The 21,578-nt window shown below is 45.9% G+C and overlaps 1 protein-coding gene across 1 annotated transcript in view; it reads right to left on the reverse strand.

Annotated features, from left to right (window-relative positions):
* LOC111153426 (semaphorin 5A) overlaps positions 1–21,578 on the reverse strand; it is a 463,009-nt gene that overhangs the window by 302,884 nt on the left and 138,547 nt on the right. The window contains exon 3 of the mRNA XM_022512436.1: positions 3,357–3,554. Within this exon, the coding sequence (XP_022368144.1) occupies positions 3,357–3,477 (121 nt within the window). The 5' untranslated portion in view covers positions 3,478–3,554. The remainder of the gene's footprint in view (positions 1–3,356; positions 3,555–21,578) is intronic.

Genomic DNA, 21,578 nt, shown 5'->3' on the forward strand with positions numbered 1-21,578 from the left:
CTAAACACGTTCGAGAACCATTCAGGGCTCATCTCTGCTGTTTTTGCCTCATCCCAGAAGCCTGTAATGACTCCCCTAAAACCCGGGCTCTCGGGTCCAGATGCCCCCTCTCCTGGGCTCCCACAGCACCCAGCCAACACACCTGTTAGGATCCTTAACAGGATGTAATGCAATGTTCCTTTGGTTTACAGTCCCAGAGATATTCTAACCCTCTACATGGGAACTGTTTTTTTGCTTTACCTCCTCAGTATTTAGTACAAACCATGGTACGGAACAGAAGCCTATTAAATGTTTGCTAAACATTTGCTCCAACTTAAACATAAGCAAGTTAAAATTATGCTGGGAGGTCCTCGATGAGCTATGGGATTAGTCCAAATCCCAAAGAGTGATAGTACACTCCACTGGAAAGGCTAGTGGGAAAGAGATCCTCATACCCAGGGCGAAGGAGAACCCAAAATGGCGCCACCTTCATGAAAGGGAACTGGGCGATATCTAGCAACACCACACATGCATTTACCCCCTTGACCTAACAGTCCCAGTGCTAGGAATCTCTGCCGCGGTACCCTTGCAAAGGATTAAGCAATGTCTCAAGTAGGCATCACTCATCGTAACACAACCCATGGCCACAAAGGGCAGAACACACTCTCAATGTCTCCCCATTGGGAGCTGCTGGTACACTTTGGTTCACCACATGGTGAAGAGCTCTGTGCTCTGGAAAGGAGTGGCAGGGAGCCCGCCGCTGGGGTGTGGACTCCATGATATACCACCATGTCAAGAAAATGCTAGACGGCGAAGAGAAGCAGGGACCATAAAACAAAAGTAAAACAGCTGAGTGCAGAGCTAGGGAATGGGATAGAGAAAGCACGAGTGAGGGCAGATTCTCTGAACATTCCTTGTTTTCCTTAATGAAACTTTGCAACACGACAAAATAAGGTAAATTCTTTTTTTAATTTCTAAAAATCAAAAGGAAAATTAAATAAAATGCACCCAGGTTCAAGTTGGTAGCATAACCGCACAGAAGGAAACAACTTCAAGTGAAGTAATTGCTTTCGTTTCCCAAGGCCCTGGGTAGCCGGAGGACTGAAAGAAGAGAAGCAGACCACCTCACAGGGCTTTCAGTCGTCAAAAACGACTAGAGTTGCTGGACTCTCGCTCTGAAACGACGCAGGGTCTGCTGCAGAGAAAGGCAAAGGAATGTTCTGGTGGCTGCAGAGACCCAGGATTCTGTGCCCAGGACAACAAGACACAGACAGAAGGTAGAGAGAAGAGGCTGAGAGAAGCCCGAGCATCCTGGAGGGGAGCTGGAAGCATCCAGAGGAACACGGTACAATTTTAAAACTTTTTCCTGAGCTCTGTGCACTGAAAAGACCTAACACTGGGGACATCTGTGCTTAAATCACCCCAAAATGGCTGATGCTCAGGTCAACGGGAGGAAGTGATGGGAGGGAAGGAGTCGGGAACATCTTGCTGTCCCAGAGGGTAAGCAGCTGGCAGAGGCACCTGGGTTATGTCAGAAGAGCTCAGGAGCCCACTTGAAGAGGCTTCCTTGGGCTTCAAATGAGATGATTTCACCCCTGTAAGCATCAAAACTGCAATCGCTTGAAATATTTCAAATGTTAACATCCATACAGTAACAACGATTCTAATAACCAAAATAAGAAAACAAGACAAAACAAAAAGTAAACATAACACCTTACTTGCTCCCTTCACATAATGTTAGAAAACCAACTAGTCTTAAAAAAAAAAAAAAAAAAAAACTAGGAAAGGAAAAAAGCATTAATTCTTACTTTTCTAAGCCTCAGAATATTCAAATAGTTGATAAGGGAAACTTACTTTATACAGAAATATTCTTGCTATTCAATGAAGAAAGAATAATAAAATTAGGAAATCCCACCTTTACAGCATTGGGTGAATCGGTAGGTTTCGGCCGTGACCATCAATGACTGCTAATTTCACACCTAGACAGAACCTGCCTCCCCACGGAGGACACAGCAGCATCCGTGCCACAGGGAAGACAGAAAGATGTGAACCCGAATCAAAGCCGCCTCCTGATACCACTATGAGTTTATACAAATACTCAGGACAGAAGAACATTTGAACACCAAGGGAACGCACTTGGCAAAATCCAGACTGTGGGAAACTCTAAAGGACAAAGAGCTTGGATTACTTCTGTAATTAATTTGCACAGGGAGCAAAACCACCACAACAAAACAGCAGAAGACCAGCGGTTGCAGAGCATGAGCTACATTTAGATCCTGTGTCAACCCAACGGTACCAAAAAAACGCATCCGCATTCATGAGACCATCAGGGATCTCACAATACTCACTGGATGTCAAATGATTTTATGGAATTAGGTTGGGGTTTTTTGGTAGATTTTAGGGTTTTTTTTGTTTTGTTTTGTTTTGTTTTGCATTTTTGGTCTGATGCAATAATGGTGCTGGGAATTACCTTTCTTTCATAGTCATGCACTGAAATAATACAGATACAGTTATATGATTTTTTGAATTTGCTTTAAAGTAATCTGGTGGGGGTGGGGTGAAGCATGGGTGGGATTTAAAAGAAAAAGCCAGACCATGAATGAATGAGTGTTGGGTTGGGCATTCCGTAGACAATTCTTGCTCTTTTTGCAGATATTTGAAATTTTTCATGATATGAAGTTTAAAACATAACAAAACAAAAAGCTATTTATCGGATACATTATTAAAATACAGTATCTGATTAGTTATATAGTTAGCTTGATAATATAACTTAAAGTACCTTGAGGGCAGGGACCAAGACTAATTTATTTTTCATCCTGAAAGCTTAGAATACCCACGGTATAGAGAGCCCTAAATGAATTCTGATAAATAAAAGAAAAAAAATGACCAGATATACATACTAAGTAATTAATCCCACAGATCCAAGACATTCTTGAGACAGTAAATCAATTCCATCTGCCATGCCGTGTCAGATAGGGACCAAGGCGTCAAGTTTGGTGGTAAGACTAAGGCTTTGCTGGGAAACACCGAAGGGAATTTTTTGTTACTTGGGGTTGTTATTATTTCTGTGTATCACATTTTCAGGCCCTGGTTCGAATACCGAGGAGGCTCGCAGCACCTTTAAATAAAGGCGGCCTCAACAATGGGATTTTCTACCCGCGATGACTCCGATTTTGAATTCTTCTCAAGATCGTAGTAATCAGTTTCCAGACAGGAAATTCTTGCAGTGCAAGATTTTGTATTTTTGCTCGTATTTTAAACGTCTAAAGTGAGAGTCCCAGAATGACAGGGCAATAACCAGTGCTATTCTCTATCCCTAATAACATGGAAAGTGCATGTAAGTGGCACCCTTGTGTCCGGGGGTGCCTGCCCCTCACCTTTATAGGAAATGACTGGGTGATCCGCTCTCTGGCACTGAGATGCGTCTGATTCCAGCTGGGCGAGTCTCCACCACCCCACGATGGAGAGCAGCCATGCAAGGACGCAGGTCCCCTTCATGGTGGGCAGAAGGCCTTGGACTCTGGGCACGTGTCTTCTAACCAGAAGCTCGCCTTCCTGTCATGTGGGGCAAGTGCCTAAAACACACAAAAGAGAACAATGAGATGACAGTGAGTTCAGGTCTTCTGGTGGGCAGTCTTTTAGTTAGGCCTCATCACTATCTCTTAAAAAAATGAGAGCTTTCGGGTGCTTGGACAAACCTACCTTTTTCTAGGTGGCATTTCAAATATGTGCATCTTGGTATAGACCTCTCTTCCTGCCCATAATTTTAGGAAATGACCCATGTATTATAAAAGAAGGAGAAATGTTCAAGTTTAAGCCATACCCAGTCATCGCTCATGAAGAAAGCAGATTAAGACTTGTATCCGCTGATGACTTTTCCCTCGAAATATCTTCCTCGCCCCCTTCATGCTAGCATAGAAATCCTGAGAATCCCTGCCTTTCCCTTTTTGACATCCAAAGCCCCTGTTTAACAATGCCATGAACACCGTCTTCTCTCAATAACCTGATATTATGCTACCCAACTCTTAAATTAAAACTGCCCATATTTGGTGAATTTGTCCTTTAAAATTTATAGATGACCTGCCTGCAAAGTTCCTGGCTAGAAATCAGACATGAGTCCAAAAAAAAAAAAAAAATCATAGTGAGCACCTACTGGGTGACATGAAATTCCTAGGCTGGGAGCTGGAAGGCTTTAAAGATTATGAATAATTGAGAAGATTAATAAGCTTTAAAATAAGGTGGGCTTGTAAAAATAACTACAAGCTAAGGCATTAGAAAAGTGTGCATAGGGGCTGGAGTGTTTTAAGACTTAGGAGAGCGCCACCACCATTTAGAGGAACCCATGGTAGGTCCCATGAGGAGCTCACATTTGGGATCCATACTGAAGGATAAAGAGGATTTCAACTGATGGAAGGTTCTAGAAGTGCATTTCAAGCCAAGGGAAGAGGATGAAAACAAGCTCCTGAGGAAGGAGGCAGTAATAACAGTTTGGGGAATGGTTTACTGTACTTGAGACAGACCCCAACAGATGTAAAGGAGAGTTAGTGAGAAGCAGCTTAGACAGGGGCTGGGTTACGATCCGGAAGGGGCTCTACACCAAGGTCTGAGATCTCCATTTCTATTCAGCAAGTACCATGGTATAGTAACTGCAGAAGAAACGTAAAGGGTTGGTCTCAGAATACCGAATGCGGGAAATTGGACAGAGAAAAACATAAAGATAGAGAAGTTAATTTGAACCTACAGCAACTATTCAGAAGAGAAATAAATGAAGCTGGGACTTGAGGCATTACCCCTGTAAATAGAAATTCAGGCAAGACAGCAAATGTTCAGTGTGATGGGTAAAGGGAATCTAGCAAATTAAATTTGGCCACGGCTTCTTCGACGCAGGTTCAACCCGGGTTCATGCCTGTTCTCTCGAATCTGGATTGGCTCGGTAACTGTTTTATTCACTCGAGTTTCACTGAAGTGATGGCACGCTAGTTTCCAAGCCCAGATCCTAAGAGCCTGGCAATTTCCACCTCCTGTCTCTTAGAACACATTCCCTGGGGTGCTAAGAAACCAGATCAGAAGTCCAACTACCCCGAGACAGACATGTTACAGAGACCAAATGGAGGGACTCCCGGGGACCTTTCCCGCTGAGTCCAGCTTCCCAGCCTTCCCCACCAAAGCACCTGACTGATATTTGAGTAAAGCCAAAAGCCACCAAGAAACCTCAATATCACAAAAGCAAAAGAATCACCCAGTTAAGCTCTGCCCCAAATCCTATCCTCCAAAGTATGAAATATAACAAAACAGGGGTTGTTCTCATCTGCTACATTTGGGGGGAAAGAAAGCAAAGAGCCACAGACATACTCAAGACAGTAACCACAAGAGCAGCAGTGTTCCTCATTTCAATGTCAGAATCCACAGAAGAACTTTGTTTAGATGAGAGCGTGAGCCTTCGGTTTCACACGTGTGCAGTTGAAGACACTGAGGGAATATTTAAAGGAAGGCAGCAGGCTGCTCAAAATCCAGGTTGGGTGCTCAGAAAAACAGGAATTCGGAGACAGCACTTGAGGTCTGGAAGATGGACATTCTGAGTGAGGTTTAGCTTCAGCAGGGGAAAGCATGGAAGCAAAAGAAAAGGTTAAAGAGAACCCCCCACTGGGAAACTGTAATTTCACAAGTGACCCTACAAAGAGAAGGAAAACAGAAATGGAGCACCAAAGACACAGGGCAACCCAGAAATCCAGGGAGATTGGAGCACAAATATTACACATTTTATTTTAATTTTTTAAGGACTGATGTTTTTATTTTAGAGAGGGAGCAAGAGAGCACGTGTGAGTGGGGGGTGAGGTGGGAGGGGGCAGAAGGCGAGAATCTTCATCACAGTAAGGAGACTGGGACCATGGGCACCAATCCGACCCCAAGACCCAACTCAGGTCAACCAGGAGCTAAGAGCAAATTCTTCCCTTGCACACACTTTTTCCATGTGTCAGACCCAAGCCAAACACAATCCCTTCCGTTAACTGTGAACCAAGTCAGACAGACCCGCTGCCCATGGACCTGCCCCACGCTGACAGCAGCCCTCACTCCCATGTCCAGCCTGACACCGCTGCCTCCAGAAGGAAACAGAGAGAAAAATCACACAAGTGCCTGGAACGTGCCTTCCCTGTCCCTTTCAGAAAGTGACGATTACGGAAGCGGGACACGCGCTGTCAGTCCAGTGGAAAGGCAGCTAAAACGGTACATGGAGTTCGATGGTGAGGAGACAAAATTACACACTGCCCACGTTAACCTAAGGAAAGTGCATTTCACGAGAACAGGTGGTTTCTAGAGGTTTGTAATTTTCAGGCTGTAACAGGTTACCTTTTTTCTCAAAATAAAGACCCTCTAAATAGCCATCCTGGTTGGGTGCCCGGGAAGGGCATTCAGTCTTCGCTGAGAGGGGGCTTTTCTCAGAAGCCACCCGGCGCGCTGATTCCTTGAATCATCTTTCCGTCCGCACAGCTTAGATCTCGGGCTCTAAGGTCCCTCCATCTGGGACTCGGCAACTCCAGCTTCCCCTGAATACAACAAAGCCCTCATCTCTTGCGGGTGCATATTTATATGAGGGATTTTAGCGCCCATCTCAGCACTACTGACAATTAGAGCCAGGTAATTATTTTCTCTGGCAGCTACTCCGTGAACCTGCGGCATCCCTGGTCTCCGCCCACTCAACACCAGCACCGGCCCCCGCCCCACACGTGCCAACAAAAATCGCCTCGAGTGCCAAATCGCTCCCAGTTCCCAGAGAACTTCTGATTCCGAAGGATCATCTTCCCTCCCCTCTTTAGAAATCAGACAAGCTATGATCACTTGAATGTTTCTTTTACAATACATAAATCACCCAACTGACTTTGTATGGACCCATTTCAGCAAAATTCTGATAAAAATGGAAGTCTCATTAATTACAACTACTTGCTACGCTGGGGAGATGCATTAGGAAGGAACTTTCAAAGGATCGATTTCAATAAAAGTCGTTCTGGGTTCATCCTAGTACCTCTGGAATTTTTCAAAATATATTAGGTGATTTAATGCTAAACAAGAGATTTTGCCAATAGGCAGATGTAGCACAACAGGCTGGTTTGGGTACAAATAAAACAATTTTTCTGCATCTGCTTCAAAATCCCTGAAGCCTTCCTTTCCATTTCCTGATGTGGGAGGCACCCTCTATAAGCACCATCTCCATAAGCAAAACTCTGTATGTGAGTGTTTGTGCAATAAATAACATTTCCCATTCACACCCACACTGCAAATGAATAGGCTTGGGCAAACAAAAAAAATGACCGTTCCTTTTAGTTTAAAAAAAAAAAATGTCGTCAGATACAAAAAGAAATCCAAAGAATGAAAGCTTACACAAAAAGTTTTGCTTCGGGAACAAAGTCTAACCAGCTATTAATAAAAAAGAGACCTACAATGAGCTTAACATACTTCTGGGCTGGCGAGGCTGTTTCTTCTGGACTCCAGACCTACTGTGTGATTGGAAACGGCCAGACCGTTTCAGAATCCACAGAAACCCTCCAGCCTGGCTCCTACCTGCTGGCTTGACGGGCTGTTATGGGAGAGAAGATGCCAGATCGGGCAGGGAACGGAGCCTCTGAGCTGGCCGAGAGGACTCAGGTAGCTGGGCCCCACGCCTGCCTGCCCACCTGCCCGCCCGCCTGCCTTCGGAGCAGCCGTCCTTGTATCAAAGGGCTGAGGCACACGGGGCCTCTTCACTGTGACAAGTCAGTCCATGGAAACATCAGAAACACAAAAGGCAGGACAAGCAGGAAGGGATAGACAGACGGCTCCTCCTGCTCGGTGGACGTGTCACGATCTTTCCACCTCTTGGCTCTGTTCCAAGGCATCAGATGAACGGCTCACCCAGAGGCTAGAGTCCCAGCCCAAACTGAAAGCAACATTCCTCTATCGGGCACCCCTGTGCCCCCAGCAGCCCCCCCCGGCCCCCCGCCCCCCGCACTGCACCACCACCCCCCCCATCCCCTGGCAGGGCCAAATACGGGCCCATTGCGCAATCATCAGTTGCTCCCAGGTAAACAGCCCCGCCCTATTCAAAACCCTCAGGATTCCTTCCAGGCTTTTCCAAAGAAGGCAGCAATGCCCTTTCACCAACCCCCATCCGCTAAGTCTGCATCCACTCCTCCCACGGCAGAGGCTTCTCATCAGCCTCTCCAGCCTCACGGGGGTCCGCAGAGCAAGTCGTCTCGCACCCACATCGGTACGTCTGCTGGGGCCAGGGACGGCCCTGAGTCTTTCCACGCCCCCGAGGCTCAGGCCGGGTCCCCCTCCAGCCCACGTGGTGGCTTCTTTGCGGGGACCACGGGCTACCAATTACGGTACCTGCCTCCCCATCTCGGGCGGCACGGACGCTCAGGTGATGCCCTGTTTCCCAGCTGGACTCATTTCATCACGGACTGAACACCCCGTTACGGTGGCAAGTCGACGCGTTCCAACATGCTCGCCGCCGTCTGCATGAATCCGGACTCGCGCGGCCACCACTCGACTGAGCATTTGCAATTCACCCATCCCTTGCCCTGGGCAAACAACGCTGGGAGGTGGTTGTGCTGTCCCCTGGCACACAGGACAGGAAATGAGTCACCAGCCCATGGAATGTGAGGTGAAAGGGAGGTGAGATCACTTTGTAGCGGAGAAGTCGGAGGCTCAGGCGAGGTCAAGGATCCTGCGGGTGAATGAAGGTAGGACCAGGTGAGGGCGTGGGGGCCTCTGGCCAGCTGCACCGAAGGGGGCACCTGTGCCCAAGGAGGAGCCCTCCAGCACGGCAGGGCAGAGATACAGAGGCCACGGTCCAGCCAAGATCGGCCAAGCGAGCGAACGTCTGTCTTTTGATTAACTGTCAGCCAGAAGTCAGAGCAAAGTCTCAGGAAACGCGGGAGAAAGGAGACAGAAGCCGTTCCTTCTGAGCAGGTTCCCGTTACAGTCAGTGCTCAGAAAAGAAGAACGAGTGGCTGATCCAGGAGGACCACAGCACGGGCTGCCTTCGGGGCTGGAGGGCACGTATCTTGAATGAATCTAGGGTCTTTCTTCACGACAGTATCAGATATTCTAGGCACTCGACAGGAAATGGGATTAAATGAAGAATCAATAAAACACTAAGCTCACGTCAATGCACAGCGCTTGAGGAAATGGATTCTTCTAACCTTTTTCAAACCAATAACTGCACATCTTATTCTTTGGGAAATAAAGTGAAATTAAAGCTTTGTTGTTATGGCATGGAGTCTATGAGGAAAGTCAGAGTGTTCCCCACACATATTGCATCTTTGATCGTTAACATATGTTTTTTTGGTAAAAACTCAGTCCTTTTTATATTATTTTAACCCATGTGCCTTGATTTCCAAGTTTCAGCCAAAAAAGATTTAACATCAATGCATTAGAGAATTTTAGGAACGTGTTCGTGGAAACACGGACTGACGTAACAGACGGCACCACTGGCTGCCACCTTCGGGTAACTGGGTAAGGAGTTCGCTGTGTTACTCACAGATTGTTATCCCGTCTGAACCGAGATAAGATGGAATTTTATGACTATATAAAATGACCTCGTGATATAAATTGGGAAAAACATTGTACATTTCAGTAATGGTTTGGCTCCAGTGACCCTGGTTTATATCTGTCTGCAAAGGGAACTGTTATTACCGCTTTGCCTTTTTCCCCTTGTTTAGCTCCAGATCACCTGGAGGAACCATAAAACTAAATGAAGTCCATTAGATAAAATTATTATATACACAAAGGCAATATTAATATTATCTGTCAGCATGTTTTAAAACTAAGTGAAAGTTCACTCAATCCATTTCTGAGCTAGCTGAGGCAACCAGAGGCCCGAAAGGAAGGAAGGACGGACGGACGGACGGACGGAAGGAAGGAAGAGAGAGAGAGAGAGAAAGAGAAAGGGGAGGGGAGGGGAGGGGAGGGGGGGAGAGAGAGGAGAGGAGGAAGGGAAGGGAGAAAAGAGGGAGGAAGAGGGGAGTGAGGAAGGCAAGGAAGGTAGGGAAGGGAAGAAAGGGAAGGAAAGAAGAAAGAAAGAGGGAGGGAGGGAGGGAGGGAGGGAGGAAAAGGAAAGGAAAAGAAAAGAAAAATAATGGCCCCTTCAAGGCAACACAACTATAACAACAACTTCTAGAAGATTTATCCAGAGACATTCCCCCACGGCAGGAAAATTCATATGGACACAATCAGAAATCCAAATGATAAGTGACTCATGGTGGATAAATTACTATTCATAGCTCCCATTGGTTTGCTTTTGGGTTTTTTTTTAAGATTTTATTTATTTATTTGACAGAGAGAGGAAGCACCAACAGGGGTACAGTAGACACAGAGTGAGAGGGAGAAGCAGACTCCCCGCTGAGCAGGGAGCCGGAGGCAGGACTCTATCCCAGGACCCCGGGATCATGACCTGAGCTGAAGGGAGACACTTAACGACTGAGCCCCCCAGGCACCCCTCCCATTGGTGTTTAGTTCAGCCGAGCAGAACCTGGAGCACCACTAGTTTCCTTGTCAACCAGAAGATGCATCATCTAGGCCAACACGCACCAGCACACAATGGCAGCAGGAGAGAAGGATGCACCCTTGTGTTTCCGTGACCAACCAGCGTCGCCGGTCACCTCGTCACTGCCAACCAGAGAGCTCACGCAGCTGGCTATCTCCACGGCATTTGTGCTCGCTGACTATCCCCTTGGGTATCTCCCAACCCCCCTTTCCCTGGGGTCCTAACACCCCAACTTTCCTATGTGCTTGTACATCCAGAACTCTCACTTCTCAGTCTTCCCTTCATAGGAAGGTGTACCCCAAGCACTCCTGAATATTCATTTCTTCTCACCGTGCACACGCTCCGTGGCCTGTGTCTTCAAACTCACGCGACTTTACATACTTTCTAAAACCTGGTGCCTTCCAAATCTAGAACTCTCTTCGAGACTTCAGCCCACAATCCAGATACATAAATCAAAATATACATCTTCACACAAAAAGGCAGAGGTTCGTCCTCTACAGGTGACCCCATTACCTGCCTTCACTGACTGTCTCCTTTGCGCGTATTTCCTCTCACAGTTGGCCACACCGTTTACTCAGATACAGGCCCATGGTCTGAGGACTCGCCTTCCTCTTCTCCCTCCTTCATCTTCCCAACCCACCCGCCCCTGGCATATTGTCGTTACACCCCAACAACTCTCCCCACCCAAATCCACAGCTGTACCCTCCACCCCAACCCAACCACCAGGCCTCTCTTTCTGGCCTGCACAAGGTCAGATGTTTCTTGACAGGTCTCCCTGCCTCTCACCCAAATCGTTTAGCTTCATCGGAGTTCACGTTGCTTACCTGGCCCCACGGAACAGTAACACCCATCTCTGCTACAGCCTTAATCACCAGAAACTGCCATTATGAGTGTTTCTGCCTTGCTCTAAAGCAGGCTGTGGGAAATCTCAGCCTCCGGACATCACGGGGCATAGGACAGATGAACAACCGCCACCAGGGAAACGAATCCCTGCAGAGAAAATAATGCAAACCCACACACACCTCTCTACCTTCCTCACAAAGCTTATGCTCCCATCGATATGCCATCCACATCCTCTTGTCGTCTGTGACTCTGCTCTTCGTTGTCACAGATGTTTTATTCCTCCATTAAAATTCTCTTAACATCTGGTCCAAATACAAAGATTCCCATGGTTTTGAAAAATGTCTTTTCTAAATGTCATGATTTTCCAATTAATGGTCAAAGGGATGAAGGGATTATTATAGGCAGAGCGGCTGAGAAGAGGAAGTCTCCTGGGCCTCAAAACACGAAAGCACATGGAAGACATAACCGAAGTGTGTGAACGCTGAGGGGCTCGCCTAAGCTATTCTGGGACATCATAACTCCTTGGAACCACTTGAAAAGTCAGAGGACAGAAAGACGAGGATATTATAATTTATAGGAGAAATACATTTATCAAGTTCATTATCCAAGGGTGAAAACACAAATACCTTGAAATATTATATGATCTATTTGCGGAAAATAGACTGCTGGTACACTTGGGGAAAAAAATGAGCATTATTGAATGAAAAGGTTCCTGGTTTATCGTTTACAGATTTCAGTTGGGAACGACCTTTGTGCCCGATATCCAATAATATCTATTCACAATGGATCAGATACGTCACAGCTGATACATCTGACTTTATTCAAATCTGTCACAATCTTCAGTCTTAAAAAAATAAAAAATAAAACAGGAGGCCTCAAGAGAACTACCGTCTTCCCCCTTATCCGTCCGTGGCTCTGCTCTCCACAGTCCCAGCCACCCTTAGTCAACCACAGCCCAGAGGCAGTTGAGCTTACTTCTGACGTGGGGCCTCAAGGTCAGTCATAGCGTCACAGGATGTCACAGAGCCTGCGTCACTCGCTGCATTTCCCTTCGCCACACAGGCATTTCATGACCTCACACCGGCACGGAAGAAGGATGAACACAGGATGATAAGGTACCTAACCTTGATCACAGCATGTTCTTATAATTGCTCTCTTATGATTAGTGGTCATCGCCAGTCTCTTACTACGCCGGACTGAAAAACTGGCTTTGTCATCGATATGCATTACTAAAAAACACAGGCTATAGAGAGTTTGGTACTATTTGTGATTTCAGACATCTGCTGAGGGTCTTTGAACATATCCCCAGGAAATAGGGGGAGATAAGGGGGGCCTACTGTATTTGTAATTTCGGGGTCCGTTTATTAAAAACAAGAATAAATGGGGCACCTGGGTGGCTCAGTCAGTTAAGCATCCCACTCTAGATTTCGGTTCAGGTCACGATCTCTGCGTCATGAGACTGAGCCCCACATCAGGCTCCGTGCTGGGTGTAGAGCCTGCTTACGATTCTCTCTCTCCCTCTCTCTCTGCCCTTCCACCCCTGCTCACTCTCGCTCGCTTGCTCTCTTTCTCTCCCTCTTTTGAAAAAATAAAATAAAAACAAGAATAAGAAATCATCACTAAAATTAAAAAACACTAAGACCTATCATACCAAAATCAAAGATTCCACCAGAGAATAATAAAATGCAAGAAACTGCAGAGAAGACTCTATGCTTCTGCACAGGATATGACTGTATCTCTTTTTTTGCTGAGATAAACCTATAAAACACGCATTAGCATTCTTGCCTATTTCACAGATAGGGGGACTCAAGGAGGCCTCCTAAGTAGACGAAAGAAGTAAAACTTTTCCCACGTAAGTCCCTGGCTTCTTTTTTTTTTCTTTTCTTTTCTTTTTTTTTTTGAATTTTATTTTTTCTGTGTCCCAAAAGCCCACGTTCACCCCACGGTTCTGCAGATATTGTCCCTGACTAAACTAACCGCTGATTCTCCCCTTCCCCAAATCTGCTTCCTGCCTCAATTCCCTGACGCAGCTAGAAGCACTTTGTTCTCCCTGATTTCCCCCACAGGACACTGGAATGCCATCAGTGAATTGTGCCAATGGCATCACACCCCTGTCCTCTCCTCTTGTCTCCACAGCTGCTGTCCCAGATTAAGCCACTTCATCTCTGACCTGGACTCAGTGGGAGCCCCGCTAGTCAGTCTTGGGGCTTTTCACTCTCGCCCCCTCAACAGTCCATTCTTTAATTTTTTTTTTAAGATTTTATTTATTTATTTGACAGACAGAGATCACAAGCAGGCAGAGAGACAGGCAGGGGGGGGGGAAGCAGGCTCCCCGCTGAGCAGAGAGCCCGATGCGGGGCTCGATCCCAGGACCCTGAGATCATGACCTGAGCTGAAGGCAGAGGCTTTAACCCACTGAGCCACCCAGGCGCCCCTCCACAGTCCATTCTTTACGTTGTAACCGGGTTAATCTTTGTGCAGAGTCCGAAAATGTCTACCTCAGAGAAGCAGAGAGTAAAATGGTAGCTGCCAGGGGCCGGGGTGGTGGGAGAAATAGGGAGATGTTGGTCAAGGGGGTACAAAGTTTCAGCTGGGAAGGATGAGTCAGCTCTGCATGTCGCATGTAGAGCATGGTGACTAGGGTTAATGATGCTGTACTGTAAATTAGAATTTGCTGTAAGAGTAGATCTTAACGACTTCACCACACACACACACACACACACACACACACACACAACTATGTATGGTGATGGATGTGTTACTTGGCTTGACTGTGACAATCACTTCACAATGTATACATATATCAAAACACCACACTGTACATCGTAAAAATATACAATGTTTGTCATTACACCTCAATAAAGCTGGAAAAAACAACAGTAATAAAATATCTGTGTATTTTTAAAGGAATGTTGGTAGGCGCAGTAAGACTATATTAAAAGGGGGGAGGAGAGGAGAGTTAATCAGATTAGGTGTTTTCCCTGTTTAAAGCCTTTGAAATAACCTCCCTTCACAACCTCTCACAAATGCAAACCCTTGACCCCAACTAAGAATTGCTTTGGGGTCGGCCCCACCCACTTCTGCCCCTTCACCAGCACCCCCGGGTCCCACACCCAGACCACAAAATGGGCACGTGCACACACACACGTGCACACATGCTGGGACCTTGTCTCTGGTCCTTTTACTCACCAAAGTCTTCACCTTTCAGACAGCACCTGTGGGCATGTGGGTCCCAAAGTCTTTTCTCATGGTCCTTTCAAACTGCCTCCTTTCCCTTTTCACTCAGATGTCACCTACTCAAAGGCATCCCCAGCCAGGCCAGCTAGAGCACCGTGTCTTACTCTCCACTAGATTCTGTGATTTTTTTCTTCATGTCACTTAAAACTACTTGAAATCACTCTACTGACAGATTTGTTTATGGCCTGTTTAACCTACTCAGACGGAAGCCTTGAACTGAGCCTTAGTTCTGTTCATTTGCTATTCCCCCAGGCCCAGAAGAAAGTACGACATATAATAAATACTATTGACTGAGAACTAGGTCTTAGAGGGGCTGGAAACTAAGATAGTCTTTGTCCAAGTGATAGAAAACATCCTTGTGCCGACCCACACACTTTCTGCCAGCGCCACTGAGTACAGCTTATGGCAAATTTCAGGAGAATTTTGATGGAAAACGACAAGTTCACTGGCAGGAAATCAGCCTATTAGGTGAGATTTCCCAAGACAAAAGTCAATAAAGACCTTGGATTCGCTACCACAAAAGCATCAAATGATTAGCACATAGTGCGATGCTGTGAACATGGGAGATTTTATTCTTCAGTTCGTTAGCCGGAGGTGTGGAAAGTTCCTGCAGGACATCAGAGAAAGGCCTCCATGGTTGGAACATGCTCCCTAAGTGTTCTAAATCCCGTATTTCAAAATATGAAAAGCCAGGAGATGGTGGGTACATTCGTGTAAGCACAAAAGGAACAATTCCTAAGTGTTAAGTCCAGACAAATGACTGTGAGGTTGCATCAATTTGGCAAGTGGTCCCCAGCAGCGAAGGGTTTAACACAGCTGCAGGAGGTCTGACTCCTGCTTCTGTCTTGCAAAAGGTGAAGAGCGGTCTAGAATATCCCAGGGACCTGCCCCGCCCCCCAGCAGGTGCAGGAGAGGAGCACTGTGGTGGGTCGGGGGGGGGGCATGGAGGGCAGAGTGTGCAACCAGCACAGACTCGGGACCCAGAGCGCCTGGGGCCCCACCAGCTCCAACACGAGCCTCGTGTCTCAGGTTCCATCATCTGTAACAGGGAGTTCGAAATCACGGCTCAAAATTAGAAGAGCTCATTTGATATGATGTGGAGTTGTCCCTAGCAATTACGAAGCACCAAAACAGTTTTAATAAATAGGAACAAGAACGATTTACAAAAAGAAAAATGTGCTTGAATTCTTATAGAAATAAAAATCTCTAAAAATCAAATGAAAGCCTTCCTCTCGAGCATGGGATGACAAAGGCACGACAGTATTTCAGAAGCACCGTAACAGTGGGCTGCCCCAGCCACAGCAAAATTCCACACCTGCCCGGGAGACACGTCAGCGCTGTTCACACTAGCAAAACCCTGAAAGCAACACAGGTGTCCACCGAGAGAATGCAAATTTGTGTGGTATACTAGATCACAAGGAACACGAACAGACACCAGCCACAAACAGCATAAATGAATATACAAAATGCCAGGAGAAAAAAAAAAAAAAAAGTCAAGGATAATATAGAATAGAGTAAATCCATATTTACTGCAAATTTTAAAAAAGCAAATTAATATTTGGAATTTGTTGAAGCTATATGCGAAAGCCAGGAAATGCCCACAGAAACCTCACAGCGGCGCTACTGTGAAAATGGATGGATGCTGAAAAGGCTGGTGGGTCTGCTCCTTGTTGACCTCCCCTATCAAGCCACCCAGATCAAAGTCGGATGCTTACTAACTCTGCTTACACCCCACGCCTCCCACATCCACCCTTCTGCCTTGAACACGTCCCTCCTGGTCTAGTATGAGAACCTCAAGTCCTTCCAAGTTCCAGATCAAACCCCAGTGCTCCTATTTGTATGACCATTTCTTTTTTTTTTTTTTAAGATTTCATTTATTTATTTATCTGACAGACAGAGATCACAAGCAGGCAGAGAGGCAGGCAGAGAGAGGGAGGGGGAAGCAGGCTCCCCGCTGAGCAGAGAAGCCGATGCAGGGCTCGATCCCAGGACCCTGAGATCATGACCTGAGCTGAAGGCAGAGGCTTTAACCCACTGAGCCACCTAGGCGCCCCCGTATGACCATTTCCCCGTTGAGAAAGCAAGGGCAGCTCATCCAAGCCTCCTTAGGATGCAATATCCACAGCCCTCAGGTCACTCAGCCAGAGTCTGGCTTCTCTCTGCCTTGTGACATGGCATCCCTGTACGCAAGGACAGAGCCTGTGCGCCCCCGCCCCAATCACTATGGCCCTTCAAAGACATCACAGTTCTCTGCACATAGAGAGTATCAAACATTCGTTGAGCGAATGTACCAACCAACCATCAACAAACCCTGGGAAGAGGTGGCAGGCTGATACAGAAGGAGGTTGGGCATCAGATGAGTTCTGGAAGGACAGGAATCATATGAATGTCCTGGAAATAAAAAGATCACACTTTTCACAGAGAAATGGAACCATGTCTCAGGGTAGAATTTACTGAGAAAGAGGGTAAGATTGCAAATGCATTTACCTATTTGAAATGCAAGGATCAAAGTTATTTGTAATGAGATCAGCTAAATTTCAGTCCATCCATACTATTAACTATGATGCGGCTTGTAAACCTGATGTACTGAAACTCTACACGCTGGCATAAAAATGTACACCCCTACCTCCATCGCAACCTGATTTATAACAACCGAGCTATGGGAGCAACCAAAGTGTCCACAGGTAGATGAGTGGAGAAAGAAGATCTGATGCAGAGGGAGAATACCGTCCAGCCATACAAAGAACGAGAGCTTGCCGTTTGCCACAACACAGATGGACCTAGAGGGTGTTATGCCCAGTGAAATAGGTCAGATGGAGAAAGACAAATAACATATGATTTCACTTGTATGTGGAATCTTAAAAGCAGAACAAATGAATAAACAAAGCAAAACAGAAACAGACTCATGGATACAGCACACTGACTAGTGGTTACCAGAACGGGAAGGGGTTGGGGGAGGCTAAAACAGGTAAAGAAGGTTAAGAGATACAAATTTCCAGTTATAAGATAAATAAGTCATGGGGCTGGCATGTACAGCACAGGGAATGCAGTCAGTAGCACTGCAATGACTTTGTACGGTGAGGGGGACACGGGCGGCTCAGTCGGTTAAGCGTCTGACTTCTGCTCGGGTCATGATCTCAGTGTCCTGTGATCGAGCCCTGCATCAGGCTCTGTGCTTAGTGGGGAGTCTGCTTGTCCCTCTCTCTCTGCCCCTTCCCTCACTCGTACTCTCTCTCAAATAAATAAAATCTTAAAAAAAAAAATTTAAAAAAAAAACTTTGGAGGTTCCTCAAAAAGTCAAAAATAGAGGTACCGTACCACAACCCAGCAGCTGCACTACGAGGTGTTTACCCAAAGGACATAAACATACTGATCTGAAGGGGCACATGCACCCCAATGATTAGAGCAGCAATGTCTACAATAGCCAAACTACGGGAAGAGCCCAGATGTCCACTGACAGATGAATGGAGAAAGAAGATGTGGTGTGTACGTACACACACACACACACACACACACACACACACAGGAATATTACGCAGCCACCAAAAAAATGAAATTTGCCATTTGCAACGACATGGATGGAATGAGAGGGTATTATGCTAAGCAAAATAAGTCAATCAGAGAAAGACAATTTTCATATGATCTCTCTGCTATGTGTAATTTAAGAAACAAAACAGAGATGGGGCGCCTGGGTGGCTCAGTGGGTTAAAGCCTCTGCCTTCAGCTCAGGTCATGATCCCAGGGTCCTGGGATCAAGTCCCACATCAGGATCTCTGCTCAGCAGGGAGCCTGTTTCCCTTCCTCTCTCTCTGCCTGCCTCTCTGCCTACTTGTGATTTCTGTCTGTCAAATAAATAAATAAAATACTAAAAAAAGAAGAAACAAAATAGAAGATCATAGGGGGAAGAGAGAGGGAAAAATTAAGCAAGATGAAACAGACCATTAGAGACTCTTAATCATAGGAAACAAAATGCGGGTTGCTGGAGCGGCGGGGGGGCAGGGATGGGGTAACAGGGTGATGGACATTCAGGAGGGCACGTGATGTAATGAGCCCTGGGTGTTCTATGCAACTGATGAATCACTAAATTCTACCTCTGAAACTAATAATACACTCCATGTTAATTAAATGAATTTAAATAAAATAAAATTTTTAAAAAATAACTTTGTATGGAGACAGAGGGTGACCAGCCTTATCATGGGGATCGTTTCATCATGTATAAAAATCCAGAATCGCTACAATGTACGCCTCCAACTAATAACATGTCCTCTGCTCACCATACTTCAATTTTTTAAAAAATAATGATGTTGGCTGAAAAACATAATTAAGTAAACACATGTATTTCTTTATATAAAGATAAATAAGAGAGAACGAACGAACTTTTGACTAAAATAAACCAAATTATTTTTGTTGATATGTTTGCAGATTCAAAGAACCCTGCACTACTCCCAGAAGTAGAGGTATTTCACTTGCTTCCAGGAACTCGAAATTTCAACAGGCACTTATTTTTTCATAGATAATTCAAAGTGAGCAAAAATATTCAGGTTTAAAATAAATAAGTGAGGTGAGCTTAGCTTTACGGATTAACTCATGAGACAGGAGCCCTGATACAAGTACTAGATTCAGTTCAGGCTGACTCGCAGGGTGTAGCGGGGAGGACGTGGCGGAGAGAGCGGCTGCAGGTGTGAAGCCACGGATGCTGAGAGCAGGGGCCAACTTCCCCTACGTGTTTTCCACAACCACGGGAAGTTCCTATTCTCATTTCAAGTCCAGGGAGGAAGAAGTAGGCACGCAGGCGCAGGCATGAACTGGGAGTCCGGGACAGACACTTCGGTAACTGGGACCTCCCACTCCTTTACTTTCTAGATTCCTTTTCCCTGGGGGGAAAACTTCACTCTTGCCATATAAAGCCAAATTGGCTTTATCAGCCTTGACCGATGAACTGCGTTATGCAAAGCTCTCTGCTCACGTTGAAGAGAAGGGCTCAGGAGCACAGGCATTGAGCCACGTTTTCCGATCCCAATGCAGCCGTCCTGGGTTTCGGTGCTCTAACCCGCCCCTGTAGCTCTGTCAATAACACATCCCTGGGAATTCATTACAGGAAAGCGAACACACACGTGTGTTTTGTTGAGAAGCTCTAGATCGTGTTTCTGGTTGAGCGTAGAGGACAAAGTGATATACTCTGTCTAACGTCACATGTGAGAGGTGGACACTATGCTTAAGCTCACTGTTCTGGAAAATTCCTACAGTTCTCTCTGGTTACAACCACAACCACGGAGATGAGCCTGGAGGGAATGGGGCTGGGCTTTAATGCACAAACACTCATTTTGGAAAAATCGGAGGTTCCAGGCACAGAACTCGCTGGCTGCGGACCCCTCCTCACAGAGAAGCACAGACAGATCTACCCCGTTCAGTAACTCATCCCAGATCACAGTGAATTGGCAAGTCGCGGAACAAAGCTGCTTTGCCTGAAAAGTCCGAAGAAGAGTTTGTCTCTACCTGCTCAAATCCAGGACTGCTCTGATGGCCATTTTTAAAACACCACCATAAGGCAGCTGGTGGTTATCGCTGTTTAACTAAACGTGCTTTCCTGATCTGACACACTGATCCACACCCACACAGACCCTGAAATACCCGAAGGGCCTTAAACGTAGTCATCAACTTTGCTGAACATTCTCCAAAGGCATTCATCTTTTACACCAGCAAAGACTTACAGGGAAAAATGGTCCTCCTAGTCTAAGCGTTATGCATTACAAACATGATTTGGAAGCTTCTAGCTGGAGAGAAGAAAATGGTTTTTTACAATTAACTCCATCAGGAGTTTATTTTATTTTTTATTTTTAGGAGTTTATTTTTAACTACATCAGAAGACAGGAGATTATTTTTAAAAGAAATGGTAAGGCCATGAGAAGTAATAGTAGTAAGTGTCCTGGCAGAAAATAAACTGTGTGTGGCACATATAAACACACACACACACACACACACACACACACACACACACACGGAGGAAGGACACACCCACCGCAATGCACGCCCATGTGCTTGCACACACACACATTCTCACAGTGAACACCAGAAGCCTGGTCTCCACGTCTGACTGTAAATTAGAGGCAAATCCCCGCTCTGCTTCTGGGTGGTTGTGGGCCCTCTATTTCCGTCTTCGAGTTGGGACAATGTCCATGTGTTTCTCACATGGTTTGTGAAGATTTACCGTTCTCACCAACACGGAACACTTAGAACAACGCCAGAACAACGCCAGGCCCACTCTAAGTGTGCAATAATTGTTACACAGGACAACGTGGATCTTCACTGTTCCAATTAACATCTGGAGGAAAACACAACCAATCGTTAGCATGTTCTGGGGTATGGGGGTATGCGTCACTGTTCCATACTTCGGGGTGGGATAGTTTTTGCAAGTTTCCTATAAATGGGAATCTGTGGTTATTACCATGAGAAAAAAAAATTACATGTATGATTTGCTAAGAAAATGCTACAGAGAAGAATCAAGATGAACGGATTTAAGTCCCCTCGCTGATTCATTTCCATCCCCCCAGGACAGAAGAAGCTCTAGCTTCTGAGTCCAGCCTGGACACATTTGGTCCACGTGGTCATGCCTGAAAGCACCAGCAATGATCAGGGAGATGGTGTCAAAGACAATCTTCAATTCTTTTTAAAAGGACCAGAATTCTTTTATCTGATCAGGGCTAGAGGACCATCATGCTCAGGTACACTACAGCGTTATAGGTGGCCCTGTTCTAAGGGGACAGCTGATCAGAGTTATAATCCCCAGAGAAAAATCAAACAGAACAAGTTACTGTGCCCAGCTTCTCTAGAGGAATCCCACACAGCCAAGGATTTTACGCATGGCAGGAATCCAGAATTTAAATTCGACGTTTTACCTAAACTCCACACTGACCGAAGACCTACTCACTCAAGCAAGCACAGAATAAAAATCCAGAAAAACATTATGATGTTCTGAAACCTAGGGAAAAAAAAA

This window comes from Enhydra lutris, unplaced genomic scaffold (assembly GCF_002288905.1).
Source record: "Enhydra lutris kenyoni isolate GAN:26980312 unplaced genomic scaffold, ASM228890v2 scaffoldscaffold32, whole genome shotgun sequence".
Lineage (NCBI taxonomy): Eukaryota > Metazoa > Chordata > Mammalia > Carnivora > Mustelidae > Enhydra > Enhydra lutris.